The sequence below is a fragment of the Neolamprologus brichardi genome, chromosome 16, assembly GCF_056152115.1.
Source record: "Neolamprologus brichardi isolate AB-2024 chromosome 16, ASM5615211v1, whole genome shotgun sequence".
NCBI lineage: Eukaryota > Metazoa > Chordata > Actinopteri > Cichliformes > Cichlidae > Neolamprologus > Neolamprologus brichardi.
Genome location: NC_142119.1, coordinates 31,771,762 through 31,790,935, shown reverse-complemented (window position 1 = coordinate 31,790,935; position 19,174 = coordinate 31,771,762). Strand labels below are relative to the sequence as shown.

The 19,174-nt window shown below is 49.4% G+C and overlaps 1 protein-coding gene across 2 annotated transcripts in view; it reads right to left on the bottom strand.

The window, feature by feature from the left end:
* The window catches only part of zeb2a (zinc finger E-box binding homeobox 2a), a 37,096-nt gene extending 21,647 nt beyond the window's left edge, over positions 1 to 15,449 (bottom strand). For both annotated transcript variants that reach the window (XM_087853189.1, XM_087853190.1), the window contains exon 1: positions 15,157 to 15,449. In XM_087853189.1, the coding sequence (XP_087709315.1) occupies positions 15,157 to 15,229 (73 nt within the window). In that variant the 5' untranslated portion in view covers positions 15,230 to 15,449. The remainder of the gene's footprint in view (positions 1 to 15,156) is intronic.
* Positions 15,450 to 19,174: the final 3,725 nt, after the last annotated feature.

Below are 19,174 nucleotides of genomic sequence, written 5' to 3'. Positions count from 1 at the left end.
CATACTTAAATAAAATGTGACATCACTACACAAGAAGTGATTTGACTTCCTGTGTCCTCCTGAGCCTGCACGCCGGCGTGCCCGCAGAGAGTCGAGTGAAGTGATGCTGCTGACCTGAGCGGGAGCTGGGTGGGGGCGGGACAATGAGCCCGGTGTTACGGCGCTGTGGTCTCCATTAGACCTCTCAGGGGTCTCCACTTCCTGCTGCGGCTCAAAGGAAAAAAAACGCCCTCATTTACAAGGAAAAAGGCGACCGCTCAAACTGAGCTCCCGTCACACACTCGACTCCAACCAAACTCCAACCGAACCCAGCACCCGCTGATCCTCAGCAAATGACCATCACACCTCAGACAACACGAACAAACTACAGACGCTCCCTTCATCTCCATATTTGTGTATGTAGATGATGATGGTGGTGGTGATGAAGCAGCAGGTGCCTCTCTGCTGTGAACCCGCAGCATCCCTCGTCTGTCTGCTTAAAAACCACAAATGGCTGAGCGAGTCGCCGGGCGGCACTCAGAGCCTTTAAGTCCTCGCCGCACTTTACTCTTCCTCGTCTTTTATTCGTCCTCGTGACGTTAACGGCGAGCGTGCGGTCGAGCGGCTGCAAAGTGGACGGCGTGTTTTACTGGAAGTGGTCGTGGGAAATGAGAGAAAGATCAATTATCAGCTGATTTCCAACAGGCGACGAGGCGTTCACTGCCCGATAGAAACGTTAGAAAATGAGGAAAGTGAAAGTGACATTTCCCTGAAGAGAAAGAACCGTGACGCTCGGTGGAAGAAACGTCTGAGAACCTCCGCAGTTATCACCTGACGGCGTGACGACGTTTTCCTCCATTTCTCTGTATCAGAGAGGAAATGAAAGACCCCGCCCTCATCAGGATGCACACACTCGTCAAGGAGTCACCGGGCTCACAAACGGAGACTTTTCTGTTTTTGGCAGCGTCACAGACACACCTCACACCGACAGACCCGTTCAGTCATGTAAGACCACCTGAGCAGGTGGAGCAGCTTCCTCTGTGACTCTCTGATGGTAATGGACCAGTTTTAACTGGTTCTCAGATCAGGGTTCAGGTCCAGCTCAGGTTAGACACTGACCCGAGAGACAATAACCCAGTGCGTCTCAAACCTGCACACACAGATCACATGATGAGCGGCGAGGATGAGCATTGCCTCAACTTCCTGAAAACTCTGATTGCACAACAAGTCTGCTTCATTACCTGATCGCAGCTGAAAAACAACTACTTCCGTCTTCTGTGAATAACGGGGAGGCGGGGAAGACCTCAAACAATACCACGACCCATAATGCTCTCTGCTCCGAGGTCTCAGAGAGAGCAACACCCGCTCAGAGCAGCGAGGCAGAACCCGCAGAACCCGGGCCTTGAAACCACAATTTCAAAGTTCGGCTTAGAGTTGAGAGGAGATGTACGAGGAGCAGCTGAAAACTTTTTGGGTTAATGAGTTCATCGTCTTCATCATTAATCCTTTTATTCACCTCTTTCTTAAAGTCTTCACATGACCCAGCAGAACCTGACTCCAGACGTCCCCACAGTGGACAGCTGTCCTGTGGACACATCTGCCATAACTCAAACCATCCAGACTTTGAGTTTCTCGTGGAGCCGTTTTTGGAATCTGAGGCCACACCGGTGTTCACAAGGACCGCCTCCTCTGATACCGTCACATCCTTGGATGTAACTACAGAACGCAACAAAGCAACAGCTGTCCCGACACCTGCAGAGAGACGAGGACGCCTCCGATTGGTCCGCTGTGGTGTATATCATGCCCACAGGAGCATCAGCTGATCAGTGTGAGGTCACAACTAACCACCTGATGCTCAGGTGTTGAAAACTAGAACTCCTGTAACCTGGTAACAGTAACACGTCACTGTAGAGTGATGACATCACCGCCTCTCAAAGGTTCATCTGCTGATCAGCTGATTCCAGTGTGGGGGGAGAAAACTTCACTTAACTCTCTGTCAGAGCCACGTACAGGTGTGCGTGTCAGTGTGTGTGTGTGTGTGTGTGTGTGTGTGTGTGTTAGGTGTGGTCTAAAGCCAGTACGATGCAGCATGAGTCAGGAATGAATAGAGACAGATGGAGAGACAAGCTACTATTTCAGTCCACACGCACGCACGCACGCACACACACGCACACACACGCGCACACACGCACACACCAGCCCCTCCCTGCAGGAAGCAAGAATGTGGCTGCTCTGTGTGATCACAGCAGCTCATCCACTTTCCTCCTCTGACCCTTAGAGCCAGCGGACCGGTTTCAAAGAGCTCTGGTGGTTCTGAGGCCCAGCCCGCTCGCTGAATGAGGTCCGTGGTGTGAGGAGACGCCCGTGTGTCAGAGTCATGGCTCCTCGCTCTGAGACGCTCCCCACAGCGCACCAGGAAGTCACAGCGAGAAGCAAGTGTGAAACACACTGCATGCAAAGCTGAGACCTGATCATTTCAGGTTCTGACGCAGTTTGGAAGTGACCTTTGAACTCTAATGGACAATCCCTTTCAGATCAACCAGGGGAGAGAGACCAGTTTATTAGGAACACCCGATCCTTCCATCCGCCCAGCATCACATGGGCAGGCTCACGACACTCAGGTCAGACTCAAGTCCTCAGTTTGAGGCTGAAAAGCCTTCATCAGCCTTCATCATTCTATCCCTCCCCAGTCACGCTCTCGCTGCTCTTCAAAATAAAAGTCCTTTATCCTGTCAACGAATTAAAGCGTTTAACCAAAGCGACTTCATCTCTGATACGTCATCGGGTTTCATTCTGCACCCCGAGTGTGAGACAACAGCACACTAATGAGAGGAGCGTGTGACAGAGCGCCACGTTAACAAGAGGAGGATGAAGAAGAACAGAGTTTGTCTTCGTCAACGAGCTAAAGAGGCTGTGAGAGAAGGAGCTCCGCTCACTAATCACGAACTCAGAGGACACCCACCAATCAGAAGCAGGGACACAGGAGATGCTGAGTTCTGAACCACAGAGAGGAAGCAGGTGAGACAGGTGAGTCGGCATCACACAGGTAACCCAGTTCCTGTGACTCCCTGGCATCACTCTGAGAACGGAAACTCTAACAAATGTCAGCAAAACCTAAAATAACTGAAAATTTCCTTCCTGTGCCCAGAAACCACCGCAGCCCTCTGATAGCGGGGGAATCCCTGTGTGTCACCGAAACCCCAGCTTCAACACTACTGATCTATTTCCAGCTCTTCTCCTGCTCTGAGCACATTTACAGAAAGTCAGAGCGAGCGCCTCCATCTGAGCATGTGAAGTCTGAGGTGGTGTCCCGCAGGGCTCTGCTCTCGGCCTGCCCAGGTACGCCCAGAGTCCACAGGCTTCTCTGTTCTCTCCAGGTGACTCACAGCAGGGAGCTCGACCTTCACACCTCCCTGTCCTGATCCGTCTCAGCGTCACCTTACCCTCATAGTTAAACTCGTAAATATGGATGAAAACATTTAGTGTCATATTCAAGCATTCTAATACATACTCAGAGTCACTCTGACAGGTGACAGCTTCATAGTTTATGTCACCATTTTTACTCTTTGAGTCTAGGAACTTTAAAACGACATCTGCAGCAAAGACTCAGAGGCAGCAGGTTTGACGTTTCTGGTGGTTCTGTTTATTCTGATTGTTCTGATGGTTTGGATGGTTCTATTGGCTCTAAAGATACGGATGCTTCTAATGATTCTGATGGTTCTGATGTTACAGAGTCGTCCTCCTGTATTCCTGCTGGAGCTGAGTGCAGAAGCCTGTGAAGCCTCTTGAGTTTTACTGGTGAGTGCACACATGAATAAATGCTCACAGTGTGAAACTCAAACGTGTGGCATCCTCACTCGCTCACAGGAACTTCTACATATTTCTTCTTTACTCACTGACGTAAAGTCCCACAGACTGAATGAGTGCATGCGCAAGTTCAGTCGAGCCACCACGTCAGATGTTCCTGGGCTTCAAACGCCTGAATGTCCCTCAGTCCCCGACTCCAGGGACGTGAGGCGGCCTATGGCTGCCAAGCGGTCCTGAGGTCACAACCTCACTGTCCGAGCAAAACAGGAAAGAGACAAACACATGCTGTCCATGCAGATCCGCAGGAACACTATTGTCTGAAAACTGTCCGAACACACTGAGGGCTGAACACTGCCAACACCACCCAGGAACCAGACTGAGGCTCCGGTCTGTGAACGGGACAGCTGAGCAGAAACTTCTAACTTAAAGGAGCTGGACAAACACGAGGTTTCATCAGTCACATCCAGCTGACTCAGCGTGAACTCACTGAGCGCGCTCTAAGACACGACCCACACAGCGCTGAAGGTTCAAACCTTCAGCCTCAGCGCGGAGGTGAGCGGAGCAGAATTGGGAAGTGTAAAAGAAGAAAAGGAAATAGAAGAAGAGTGTGAGGGCATAACGGGAGGTGTGTGTGTTCTCAGAAATAGAAAAAGAAGCAACAGTGCGGTGACGAGGTCGCCAAAGCCCAGAGAAACGGTGTGTCAGCACATCGCAGCAGAGGGAAGTGAGGGCCGGCGAGCCGAGTGTCGACACGAGAAAGAGGAAGCCGGCCGTGTGACTGTTTATCTGCACTCGTTTTTACCTGCTTTCACACGTCCGAGTGCCGCGCCGCACCGGAAAAACAAAAGCAGAAGAAGAAGAAGCAGAATTAGAGTGTGAGCAGAGAGAAACACTGCAAACACCAGAAAATAGCCACAACCCATCCCAGTGAATACCCACAGAGCGATCAGCTACTGCAAACACTCACAGAGAGTTTCTGCTGAGGCTCATGACAGACTTCAGGTCTTGCCAGCAGCAGTACACAGACCTTCAGCACTTCCTGCTCGGGCTTAGAGGGTCAGCCTGAGGAAGTCAGGGAGCGGACCGCCATCGAGTTTAAAGACCACATGTTAGTAATTCATGGATGGTGGAGGGAGAAGTTCCTGTGAGTTCAGGAGCATCTTTAACCTGCTCATCAAACCCGGTCTGCACAGGTGAGAGGAGAAGATCGGCTTTAAACACAGATGTGAGTGCGTGGCCCAGATGTGGCCCACAGCAGGCGGTGACCCAGGCTGACTCAGGTCAGGTTCACCTTTAACATGCCAAAACTCAGCCATGCTCCAACTGAGCTCGCTCAGTAAACGCCGTCACAGACAGGAGTCACACATGAATCATGACAGATTTGGTACAGCCCGGCTTACAGCTCATGGCGGGCTGATGGCGGCTCTGTGCAGTCAGACAGCAGAGTGAAGGCTGCGAGTCGACTCGAGGCATCTGTGATCCTGCGTGAAGCTCAAACAGCTCCACCATGAAGAATCCAGCTCCTCCTCCTCTCGCCGCAGCGGCCGCAGAAAGCTCACGGCCTGCTCTGAGAATCTTGCCGCCCATCCCCATCGACCCGCCGGCCTTTCTTTGGCTACGGGCGATGACTCGAGCTGGGACTTCACTAAATTCTCTTCTGGTCCGTTGCACGAATACATGAGTCCGACAGCGATTATTGTCTGCCATCGCTCAGATCAATTTGCATTTAACCCAGATTCTGGGACCAAAGAGGACTGTCATAGAAACGGGGACAGGAAGCGGTCTTAACGCACTCTTTGTGCGCGCCTCATCTCTGCTGGTCTACGCTCAGCCATAAATCACCGTCTTCACATTCAGCGTGCCAGACGCCCAGGACAAAAGAGGCTGCTGCGACCCCCCCAATACCCCGAGGCGGCCTGTGTCCACTGTGTCACCTAGTTCGGCCCCATGGGGGGGAGGGGCTTTTCCCAGGCTCATTAGAGTGGTGAAAGCAAGGGGTGGGGTTGTGTGGGGAGGCCAGCCTGGTGGGATCATTAGTTTCAGGTGAACTGGTTTACCCGGCAACTGGACAGACTCCCAATATAACCACTAAGAGCTGCACACTCACACCACAGGCAGCTCCCAGCTGCAGGTTCAGCTCGCGTCCAGGCGTCCCCACAGAGCCACGCATCAGCCAACCTGTTAGCATCAACGCTGTTAGCAGCAGGCTAAACGTCTGATGTCACTTCCTGTGCCAACGCCTCTGTAGCGTCAGGGTTAGCATGAGCCAGCTGACGCACCGTCTGATGGCGAATGATGGCGCACAGCACAGTTCAGTGCTCTGAGCATCATGTTCAGAGCACTGATGATGATGAGGTGCCTTCAGTGAGTCACCGGTGGTCCCCAAGCACGCTCTCCATCACAGCGTGCTGCTTTAACCTACATGTGCAACCGGACGCGGGCGCAATCACAGTGCCTCATCGACTGACCCGGTTACGCCCGTCGTACTGTCACACCATTGCTGCTGTACCTCCATCCATGTGTGAAGCCACCCAGACTGTAACACGCCTCATGTGTGTCACAGCGATCGATCGCAAACACAACACGGCGAGCGGCGAGGGAAGAAAGAGCACGCTTACATCAATGACCTCTATTGACCGAGCCGGGCGCATGCAGCCAGTGGGCGCTCGCAAAGCCGGCCTTTCAAGTTCATCTGGACTGATGTAATAAAATTGACACATGCAGTCGGATGAATTCTGGGGCGCCGTTACCTAAACGCTGCCCTGCAAAGTGCTGTCTCCGCCCCTCACTGCAAACGAATCAATTACAGAGCAGCATAATCCTGTTAGGGGCATGAATGCATACCTCCCCGCTGGCAGGTGCTGGCAGGCTGAGGGGCTTACTGGAGCAGGCCGTATCAAAGCCGGGGTTTATCTGCCACATTAGGGCTGCGGCGAGCAGCCGAGGACGAGCCGCTGCGCCTGTGCTCGGCGCCGACACAATGAGACCCCGTCCCGCAGCTTCCTCTCACTCGTCCACGACTGAGCCTCAGAGGAGCTGTTATTTCTGACGCTGCACTCGCCTCAGCCTCACCAGGAAATCCATCCATACAGGATGTGAGATCCGTCAGAGGATGGAGATGGTTCAGCTCGTTTTGATGAGTGTGAGCTGATGAAGTCGAGCTCAGGAAAAATGATCCTGAACCTTTACCCAGAATGCACTTAGTGACTGACGACCTGCTTTCTGCTCCACTGTTGAGCTGGCCGAGCAGCAGAAACAGGCTGCAGACAGTGGGAACTGATCTGGTGTCAGCCTGAAAGCTTCCTGTGATTTCTGCTGTTTATGGTGGTGCGAGGATCAACATATATACACATATGGAGGGGAGGGGGGGGGGGGGGCATGGCTGCATGTTAACCACGTTTGACAGGCTGCACAAAAGGGTCAGAAGAGGGACACCTCGGGTCCCATGACGCAACCTGTTCCCCGCCCCATCGCCCTCCTCCTCCCCAGCAGCCAGACTTCCTGTTGCTCTCCCGTGCTGCCAGAGAGGTCACAGCTGACTGTAACGGCGCCGCGGCTCAGCGTGGTTACAGGACCGTTCCACACTCTGATCACTAACACACATCTACTTCCCGTGGACGATGATAAAAGGATCTATGAGGGCAGGTTATTTCTGCTTGCATGTGTATCCTGCTGCTGTGACTTTGTCGTCACAATGACTCTGAGCCACCGTACGTCGCCCGATGCATTCTGACACATGTGTGTTGAGCTGTAATGAGGCGGCGTGGACAAAGGTGGCGGGCTGAGGGAGAATGAAGCGTCTGTCAGGCTGGGAGGGGGATTATTCTCCCCCTAACCTTTTCAGCTGCGCCTGCTCCTTTGATGGCTGACAGACTCACAAAGGCACCTGCCCCATCCCCGAGTGTCCCTCGCCGCCCCGGCCTCTCCTCCCCTGACCTGACCGGCATTCCTGGCCCACATGAGGTCCTCCCCATGGCTACCTTTATGCCCCCCACCCACACCAAAGTCTGATAATCCCACGGCAAACAGAAGCCGTGCACGAGACTTCTCACAGCCTCTCGTCTCAAAGGTGGACGACCGATCGGCCCGTCACCGTGGGAACCGAGGCGAGAAATCAGTGAAAGGCATTGTGGGATCGGTGCGAGGAGGCGGTGTGGTGTCGGCGAACACGCAGACCGAGACTTTACAAAAAGATCTGAATGTGTCCTGTTCTCAATCTTTATTTAAATAAGAAGTTGTCTGATGTCACCCTGATCACATGGTCTCGTTCTGTTCCTGTGTAAGCGACGATGTTTCATCTTCAGCGTCACACTGACCCGTGGCTGTATGAATACTCTCAGCAGCGAGGCGAACGTAGACTGTGCCGTCACGGCGCTCAGACACAAAAGAGAAGAAGGAGAAGGTTTCATCAGCTGTCACAGCACTACACACACACATAGAGTCAGATGAGCCCTGAGGCCACGCCCACACTTACTGCCACGCCCACTCATCCAGCCAATCATTTAACATGCTGGTGAGAACTGTAAGGACTCAGACTCATGTTCTGTGTTTTTTGGTGGACTTCCTGTTCAAATTTTTTACACAGTGTAAGAGATTTATTATTTGAGCGTTCATTAGTCTGTGTGTGTTTGGACGATGACCTTCAGCCCGATGCTCCAGGTTGATGACTCCGATGAAGCTGAAGGCTCGGGATACGTAATGAACCTGCAGTACACCCACCCAGTCCCTGCCTACACACTCGGTGCTTCTAACTGAGCGGGCTCGCCTCTTGTGGCTCGCTGCGTTCGGGTGTTCACAGCACCGCAGAGGTGGAGAAGTTTCCCTCAGCCCAGCTTCTTCGAGCAGCTTTGACAGGAGCGTCAGCTCCATTATCTCACACTCTGAGGGCAATCCGCCAGGACCGGGCCTGAGGCAGTGAGCTCGCACCGAGCAGCGCCTCATTACTTTGCTTGGCAGATCAGTGACCGGGACGTGGCCCGAGGACGTTTGTCCGAGTGGACGGAAAATCCTCCTGAACTCTGGAGGTGAAAGTGAGCCAAGTCCTCGCGAGACACAAACTCAGAGAGACGGGTAGGAGAGCAAACTCTGTGCTCCTTCCAGGCCCCTTTAAAACAGTTTAGAGGTCAGAGACGGGCCATCGGAGTCACAAACATTCGGTAGTCGTAGTTCAGTATTTCATTTCCAAGCGGCTGCCGGGCTCGTCTCTCACACTCTCTGCCTGAGGCTCTGGACCTCCAGCCCACTCAGCTGAAGATCAGCATCCGCCCACAATTTAACTCACTGCCTCTTCAGTCAGTCTGAACTGCCTCAGGATTCACCTGGCCCAGTACCATGCCAGTACCATACCAGTACCATACCAGTACCATCTCTTAATGTGCTGATGAGCTCTGGTTGCCTCAGTGGTTTAAATCAGAACCGTGAGCAGGCCGTGGTGATGGACAGCAGGCAACAGGAACTGGGCGGGGCCTAAAGCTGGATATGGAGGGGGGGGGGGGGGTGTGTGTGTGTGTGTGTTCAAGAGTTATTCAGCTGTACGCTGGCTGGGCACACAGATGTCCTGACACCTTAATCCAGCCATCCGTTATTGATTGTTCCCCGTGTGTGTGTGTGTGTGTGTGTGTGTGTGTGTGTGTGTGTGTGTGTGTGTGTGTGTGTGTGTGACCTTGCCGCAGGACCCAATCAAACAAACCTTTGCTGTGAGGGAGGGGCCAATGAGAGTGTGAGTGCAGCAGAGCGAATGGGTTTGATCATGTGTCATCCAAATGTAAACATTCAAAAATTAAAAAAAGTGAAATTCAAGATAAATGAAGAATAAAAAGAAAAACTGAGAAACACACAAAGTTTATAAGAAGAAACGTAAAATAATATCCAACTAAAAATCTTAAACACATAGCACCTATAGCAACAAATCATGAAATTATTTTTCAAGTCATAAATATATTTAAAAAATGTAAAATTATGAAGTACAAACAAAAAATAAATACAAGTTTAACCATTACAAAAATGAAACTTTCTTTCTTTTTAAAAATAAAAGTTATAACAAATAAAGCAAATGATCAGAATTATAAAAAAATACTAAAGTTAAAACATCCAAAACAAAAATTTGGTGATTTTTGTGTTTTAATTATGTTAAAAAAGATTAAATTAAATTAAAACATTAAATCTTTTAATGATTCTCACACCTGTTATACAGTCTGTGTGTGTGTCTGTTTGTGTCTGTGTCCAGGGCTGGACTGGGACAAAAAATTGGCCGTCCTTCTAGTTAAAAGCTAGAAATTTTAAATGAGAATAAGAAAGAAAAATATTTCTTTGTGCCCCCCTCTCCCTTTTAATGCCCTACCTGTCCCCCTGGCAAAGCTTTGCTAGATCCGCCCCTGCACAGTTACCAGCTGTCAGCTACTTAGAAAAGGATCCTGGTGTTATTTGTCTCTCAGAAACAGTTCATAACTTTAACTCATTCATGTCACCTAAAAGGTAAACCTGTTCCTCCATCACCTGTTCAGCTCTGATGATTCAGTAAGGACATCTCCTGGTTTCATCTTCATGTTTCCCTCTCACCAGATAACCAAACCGACATCATGACCAGCAGCTTTGCAGCTGTGGCTCCAGCAAACATCAGCTGATACTAGAAATTAATATTAAATAAATTCTAACAACAGCTGATCAAACTTAAACGTGCTGCTGTTGTTTAACGCGACATCGGCTGGTTTCCTCTTTCTGGCGCAAAGTGGGCGATAAACAAACAAGAGAGAAAAGCTGATCAGCTGATTATTGATCAGTTTCATGATTGAAGTAGCAACAGGAGAGGGGGGGGGGGGGGGAATGAGAGAAGAAGAGGCAGCTGTGCAGCAAAGACACAGAACAAATCCAGCTTTGTGTCTTTTTCATTGTAGCTGAAGTCCGGGACAAACTATTCCTTTTCAGCTCAGTAAGAAACGCGTGATATTTTCTCTGAATACCAGACGATTCTGTTTTTTACGGGACGGTTGGCAACTCTAATAATTAACCTTATGAATAAAATAAAGTTGACTATCAGTAACATCATAGCACCCACCCAGCTGTATAAAAACTCGTCATGCTAGCTAGCACGCAGTACGAAAAAGTCAGCATAACGAACATAAACTCCACCTAAACTTGGTTTATATCTGACCCAGGTAGACTGCAGGTCACAACTTCTCAGTTCACCTGACACTCGGACCAGCGGCTGCCTCGGGTCTCTGCTCCACCTGCCTCCCCTTTCCCTCATCCACCTGCTGTTGTAGCTCCGCCATAGCCACCACCAAACAACTGAGTTATTTTTACACATCTGCCAGCATCTGGCCAATCCACCACCTCTCATTGTTTATACCGTTACAAAAAAAATTTAAAAAAAATCATCGGTCCACCGGCCAGTCCAGCTATGTCTGTGTGTGTGTGTGTTATCTGCACGGCGACCTCGGCCGTGACCTTGGCGGTGAACGTGTGTTTAGGCTAACGGCGACAAAGCGTCACCGGACGGCTCATCGCTCACTCATGAAGAAAATGTGCACATGGCACACTCTGGACACACACACACACACACACACACACACGTCAGTCACCTTGAAACACGACAAACAGCAGAGAAGTTCACCACCAGCACTGTTCCACTGCACACCAACCTGAGCATCACAGTCACCTGTTGAAGTCCCACTGTGAGCTCAGGAGCGATGACATCACCAGAGCGAACAGGCCTCCACAGAGCCGGCACGTCTCACCTCCCACTTCTTCCTTTTCTAGAAATCAGCCTCAGAACAAGAAACGCTGCAGCGCAACTTCATCTCAGAAACTGACGCGCTGACCTCATCAGGATTTCATTCGACCACAGACAGGAGTTACAGCCCACAGCGGGCCGACGGTACTCCAGCAGAACGCGTGAGGAACCCGAGAGGCCGATCTCAGCTCAGAGACACGTCCACAGGACTGTTCGTAAAGACCTATTTTACAACTTCCACACGATCCACAGAAATGCAGGAGAACGCCTGCCTCGAACAACAAGAAAGAGATCTGAAAAAAAGTATCTGAATAAAAATGTAAAAACGTCACACACGCCTGACAGAACGACAAAAGTCTGAAGAAAGCAGAAATCAGGTACTTTCTATTTTTAATGAACTTTAATCACACTCATCCACGATGAATGCATCAGTCTGCAGTCACCGTTTCTGTTGGTCATGTGACAGTGATGTCACTGTGATTGGGATGTTTTATTTTGGCGGGACAGCATTAAGCAGACTCCGTGTTGTTAATACAATTTGAACAAAGGGCCCGTTCTTCAGCGAGCCAACCAGGCTCCTCCTCCCTGTCCCACCAGAGGTGTTTGCTCAAATCCTGCCGGGGGGGGGGGGGGATAATCTGCTGTCTTTCACAATAAAAGCGTACTGGGAGGGCACGGGCTCAAAAATTAGGGATTCATATCACATGCTGCATTTTAAACTTGATTCCTGACCTGTGAGGGAGCTGCTGATGCTGCAGCACAGCGGAGGGACGAGGGAGGCAGGCGGGCAATCCTGCACATGCACGCACACGCACGCACACACACACATTCATTTAAACACATTAAAGCTGCTCTCTAAATCCTGGTTAGTCGTTCTTGTAGAAATTATTCTTTGATGAGAGTTGAACATCAAAATTGAACAAAAACCAGAAGAAAAACATGAAAAATAAAATTAAATCCAGAAAAACAAAAACAGGATTCATTTAAAACTAGAAAGTGCATTTTCTGAAGAAACTGCAGTGTGAATGCTTGAATCTGAATGTATGCACTGAAATGAATTAATTGCTGAATTTTAAGTTAAAAAGTTTGAATGAGATGAAAAGAAACAGAATTTAATAAGAAAACAAAAGTGCTGAAGTGCTAAAAGCTGACGTTTACACAGAAGAAGAAGTTGGAAAATAGCTGAAAATGTTTTAATTGTAAATTAGAAAAGCCTAAGAAATGAGAAAAGAAAATTTAGAGTCAGAAAACAGGATTCATTTAAAATAAAATATATTTTGTGTCACACAGAAAAGTAAAGGTGAGAAAAGGAGGACATCCCACCGTGACTATTCAAAAAACAAAAGACTGAAACAAATGTAATGGGCGGGACTAAAGCTGTGACATCATGAACATATTTAATAAACATCCCCCGACCCCGTCAGCTGACAGCTGCGTGTTTAAGGGTCGCCATAAAGTTCAGAGGATGAGTCGGGGCGAGGAAAACGAAGCTGAGCGCAAATCGTAGGGGGAGGGGCTTAATGCAGGCCGTACACACACCTTCATCCACCTTCCTACTTTCTTTTATTAACCTCACTGCTTTTCTCTGCCCTCCATCTTTCTTTTCATGTGAGGCGGCGTAGCGAGCGTCCCCGACGGCGCTGCAGCCTCTGAGTGCTGATTAAGGATGAAGAGAGCAGTGCTTTCTTTGTCCTGCCCCCAGGGGGGCGCTTACTGAGGAGGGGGCAGATATGAAAGACATTGAGGTCAGGGAGGAGGAGGAGAGTGATGGCACGGCAACGGACCAGGGAGCTTTACGGGGACGTAAACCTGGACCGTCACCAATGGACAGCCACACAGCAGGTCCTAAGGGGGGGGGGGGGGGTCAACACATCAGCCAGTTTACACACACACACACACACACACACACACACACACAACTGTAAAACACGGGAAGTGAAAATGTTTGACGACCGAACGATGAAGAGCTGTCAGTAAAATCCCCCCGAAGTGGTGAGGCACATGCACTGAGCACACACACACACTGACCTGTCAGGGGTCACCTGCTGATCTGGGATGCGCCTGAATGCTGGAATCAGCTGACTCCAAACGTTACAGGTGTTCGGGCCTGCAGTGAGGACCGACAGTCTGAGCCTCAGCGTGTTTCTGAGTATTTCCTGAACAGTTGTGTGTTTGTGCGTATTTACAGCTCGTCTGCAGCGGTGCTCGTCTTGAGCGGCGAGCATGCTTCGTGTTCAGTGTCCGACACATTTCAGTAAATTGACAGCATCTCTGTCTCTGAATAAAAACCTTACCAACATGAAACACTCAGCTGTGACGGCAGACACACATGCACACAGACACACACAAACACAGCAGAGTGTGCATGACCTCTGCTGATGTTGGATCGCAAGTGGAGGCGAGGTTTATCAGAGCTCGCCGTCTCCACGCCTTCAGCGTTCGCCACATAATCCACAAAAACCTCCATCAGCCGCACACTGCTGCGTCCACACATCTATGAGGCTGAAACCACCAGGTCCACCTTTGGTCCTGTTCCAGATCCTGGTCCTGGTTCAAGTTCAGGTCCAGGCTCTGCTCTGTGTTTGTGTCACAGATGCTGCTTTAAAGCGGCTCCTGCACCGCCGGCACAATGACACGGCTGTGAGACATGTGGCATGAATGGTGCAGCAGGCAGCCTGACACGGCTGCAGGGGGGGTCGCCCCACACACACACACACACACACACACACACACACACACAGAGTCGTTGCTGACGGCGGCTCGGCTGTGCAGGAATCCTCAACTCACACAGACAGACTTGGACTCAAACCTGTGATTTCTTCACCACATCAGCTCCGTTTAAATTTAAACGTGTCCCAAAAACAAACCCATGCACTTTTATGACATGTGACCTCCTCCTTCTCCTCAGAAGGAGGAGAAGAAACCACGGAGACTCCGAGAAAAACCAGCGGGACAAACAGCTGCAGCCTCACAGCTGGATGGGACAGCCAGAGGTGGAGGAGGCCCTTCAGATCCTCTTACACCCCCCCCCCCCCCCCCAACCGTCACCGTGACCTCCAGCCCATCAACAACAACCCACCCACCCCCCAGGGCCCGAGAAGAGGAGACGAGCCACATCCAGAGACAGGGACAAACCACAGCAGCGTGAAAACACAGGAGACAAAATATTTTGTTGTACTATTGTACATGTATATATATATATATACACACACACATACACCGTGCAGAGACAGTAAACAGTTATCTTGTATCTCATCTAATGAAAACAAATGATTTGATTTTCACGGATTTTGCGTTTGTGAGGCTCAAACGTGTTTCGAGGAAATTAAAGTTTAAATGTTTAAACCAAAATTCACAAAGTGTGACACAAAAACTCAAACAGCCCAAACTCTCTTTCACTTCCGGTCCCTCTCACCTGTCCGTTTGTTTGTTTTCACATAAAATAAACATGGAAATGAACTCCACGGCTCCGCGCGGACCCGCAGGTCTGCGCTCAGCCGGGCACGAGGACCGTTACCCGCCCCGCCCGGAGCAGCGCCTCCCGGTCCCGTCAGAAAGTTTGAGGCCGGCGGGACGCGCCGTGCCCGGGGCCGTGACAATGTGTGAGTCAGTGTGTGAGTCGGTGTGTGTATTCGTACCGTTCTTCCTCCGGGGGTTGGCCTGTTTTCGCCTCTTGCAGCGGGGACCCTCCGCCATGATCTCCGGCTTCATTGATCACTGAGTCCGCGGCTCCTGCTGCTCCTGCTGACGGCGGCACACACACAGTAAATCCCGGAGCAGCAGCTCCTCGCGGACCTCGCGCTCACACTAACGTGCGCACACTTTGCGCTCACTTTCTGGGAGTTTGCGCACCTCCGCCCCGCGTGCCCGTCCGCCTGATCTGAGCGGAGTGTGTGCCGCTGTGACAGAGGAGGAGGAGACACACACACACACACACACACACACACACACACACACACACACACACACACACATACACACACACACACACACAGACTAACACTCATACTGACACACAAGTCAAACATACACTCTCGGTCCCTCCTCCTGTCAGTGAACTTGTTGATTTTAGGTGTAAAATTAAAACCAATCACTCATCGATACATGATCGATATTAGAGTATCAGGCCGAGAGCGCGCTTATATAAGCTCAACATTCAGGCCTGCAGTTGTATAATCGTGCGCGCGCAGGTCAACATTTCCCATCTCATCCGGAGCGAGAGCGGGGAGCGGAGCGCAGGCACGCCGGGAACGACCTCATCCTCCCCGGCCAGCCTGCCTCCATCCACCCGCTCCCGGCCCCGGAGTGCAGGCTCAACACCTGCATCCGGATAATACCTGGTGGCGAGAGCGCGCCCGCCTGCGCTCACCTGTCTGGACAGGTAGAGCGGGCAGGTGAGCAGAGCGCATTGATTGGAGGAGAGGAGGAACGGCCACCTACCGGCAGGCTGCTAGGTTCCGGGAGGAGGCGGCAGGGAGGCAGGAGAGCCTCCCGCAGAGCGGTACCAGAGTCCGGCCACAGAGTCCCGCTGAGTCGAAGCGGAGAGTCCGGGCTGCGGGTCGGGCTGCTCCGGTGTGCGCGTGCTCCTCCCGCCGTCACCGATTTTCTGTCCGCATCACAAACAGCGCGAGAGCCTCGGCAGCACGCGCCACCTATCTGCGCGAGGAGGAATAATGACCCCCCCCCCCAAAACACACACACACACACACACTTTAATTTGCAGGTTCCTGTGTCCATACGCGCTCACCTGAGCCTGCACCTGATTGGCTCACAGGTAGATTACCTGGACAGGTGAAGTCGCTATACGCAGAGGCACGCGCTGCGCTCACTGAGCTGCAGATCACAAGCACGCGCAGACTGCTCCGAACTCCGCAGGTGTTTCTCACTTAGAACAGTGGTCACGTGGTTCTTTTTCAGTTTGACCAACAGATGAAAGAAGCTGACGTTACATTTCAACAATGAAAAAAAAAAACTTTATTAATAAAATATTATTTAAATTCGTAAAATCATATTTTAAAGAAGTTTTGACTACAAAGAAAGAAAATGTAAAAATACGTTTATAACGATAATAAAATATGTCTTTTATTTTAATACCGGTAAAAATATGCTAAATTCAACATGAAATATATTTGTATACATTTATATTATCTGGTAAAAATGCACTTACTTTATTTAAAAGAGATGAAAATACAACGGAATAAAGATGTAAACATTTTGTTTACAGTTGTTAAAAGAATCATAAAAAAGCAAAAATAGAAAAGAAATAAAAACAGAACTGAATGATTCTTTATCATCATCATCGTTGTTGTCCTGCAGCTCCACCAGAAATCCATCCGCAATCTTTGTGCTCAACACACACACAGTCGTGTTTTCATATCCTTGTGGGGCATTGACATAATCCTTACCCTAACCATCAAAAAAGACCCCTAATTCTTAGCCTAAACCAAACCATAACTAACTCTGTCACTAAAACCACATTTTGAGCCTTAAAATGACCTTCAAACTTGTGAGGACGGGCACTTTGTCCCCATAAGGACTGCTGGTCCCCACAAGTATAGGAGCATGCCGGTGTTTGGTCCTCACACAGATGTCTAAACATGGTATACACACACACACACACACACACATACACACACTCTCTCTCCCGTGACCCCCCCACCCACCTGATCCTGATCATCTGCCTGTTCCTGCAGGTGAACTTTGACCTTTCCTTTCTTGTCCCAGCACCAGTTAGTCATGTGATGTGTGGGAGGCGGAGTCACACAGGTGGGTAATAATCTGTGATGAGACGTGGATTACCTCAGTTTGTGGTTTGAGTACGGGTGGGGGTGGGGGTATTAAAGGGGTATTACACTAATCACAGTTGTAAATGTCCCATTAGGCTTACAGCAGGAGCGTGGTCACATCTGGCTTCAGTTATCATCTGCAGCTGCATGGCAGCGAGAACAGGTGAACATCAGGTCATGTGACCTGTTAAAGGTTTGAGCCGTTTGTTCTGTACATAAAAACCTGCGGTGCTTAAAGTGAGGCACGCGGGCCCCCAGGGGCCCTGAGGGAGGTGTAAGTCAACCTGTGGCTAAGGACAGACTTCCTGATTTCCTGAGTTCCTCAATGCAGACAGGATAACTTCCTGGGAAGTGTTTGGACCTCTCTAACTCTCTGTCCTCCAATAGTCATTGTTATGAATATAGTTACAGCTATACTTACAGGTGCATCTGCATAGTTACAGTTACATCTACAGTTATAGTTAAAACTGTAACTGTTCAGATAAAATGTAACTATTCACATACAACTGCAACTATAACTGTAAGTATAACTGTAACTATAGCTGTAACTGTAACTGTAGATGTAACCGTATCTACAGTTATAGTTACATCTACAGTTACATTTACATTTACAGTTATATAGTTACAGTTGCATCTGCATAGTTACAGTTATACTTACATCTACAGTTGCATTTAGAGTTATGCTGTTAGTTATAGTTCTATAAATATATATACATACATTCTAGTTATAGTTACAGTTACATTTACAGTTATAGTTACAGTTACAGTTACATCTACAATTATATTTACAGTTGCAGATACTGTTATAGTTACAGGTAGGAACCGGAGGCAAATCCAGAAACACAGAGCGTTACAAGGAAGCGTTATGTTGTTCCTAGAGTATTTAAAAGTAGAATGGGAGGCAGAGCCTTCAGTTTTCAGGCCCCATCTTATCTTAATGACCTTGTAGTACCATATCACCCTATTAGAGCACCTCGCTCTCACACTGCAGGCCTACTTGTTGTTCCTAGAGTATTTAAAGTAGAATGGGAGGGAGAGCCTTCAGTTTTCAGGCCCCTCTTCTGTGGAACCAGCTTCCAGTTTGGATTCAGGAGACAGACACTATCTCTACTTTCAAGATTAGGCTTCAAACTTTCCTTTTTGCTAAAGCATATAGTTAGGGCTGGACCAGGTGACCCTGGATCCTCCCTTAGTTATGCTGCAATAGACGTAGGCTGCCGGGGGATTCCCATGATGCATTGAGTTTTTCCTTTCCAGTCACCTTTCTCACTCACTATGTGTTAATAGACCTCTCTGCATTGAATCATATCTGTTATTAACCTCTGTCTCTCTTCCACAGCATGTCTTTATCCTGTCTTCCTTCTCTCACCCCAACCAATCACAGCAGATGGCCCCGCCCCTCCCTGAGCCTGGTTCTGTTGGAGGTTTCTTCCTGTTAAAAGGGAGTTTTACCTTCCCACTGTCGCCAAAGTGCTTGCTCATCGGGGGTCATATGATTGTTGGTTTATTCTCTGTATCTATCATTGTGCGATCTACTGTACAGTATAAAGCAACTTGAGGCGACTGTTGTTGTGTTTTGGCGCTATATAAATAAAATAAAATTGAATTGAATTGAATTGAATTGAAGACTTGAAGTGAATGATGAGGTGAACTCAGTCAGACAATAACAAGGGTTACAGGAAGTAAAAACAGTATAAAACACACGAGGAGTTAACCTTCCAAACCTCTGATATCTGACCTGTACAGCATCAATCATCAGTCCTCAGCATCAGTCCCATTAATCCCTGAGCAGGTTTACAGATGGACCTCCTCTGTCTGGGCTCTAACCTTCATCACTGTAGCCTCCTCTCCTACTTTGTCCTCCCAAGTA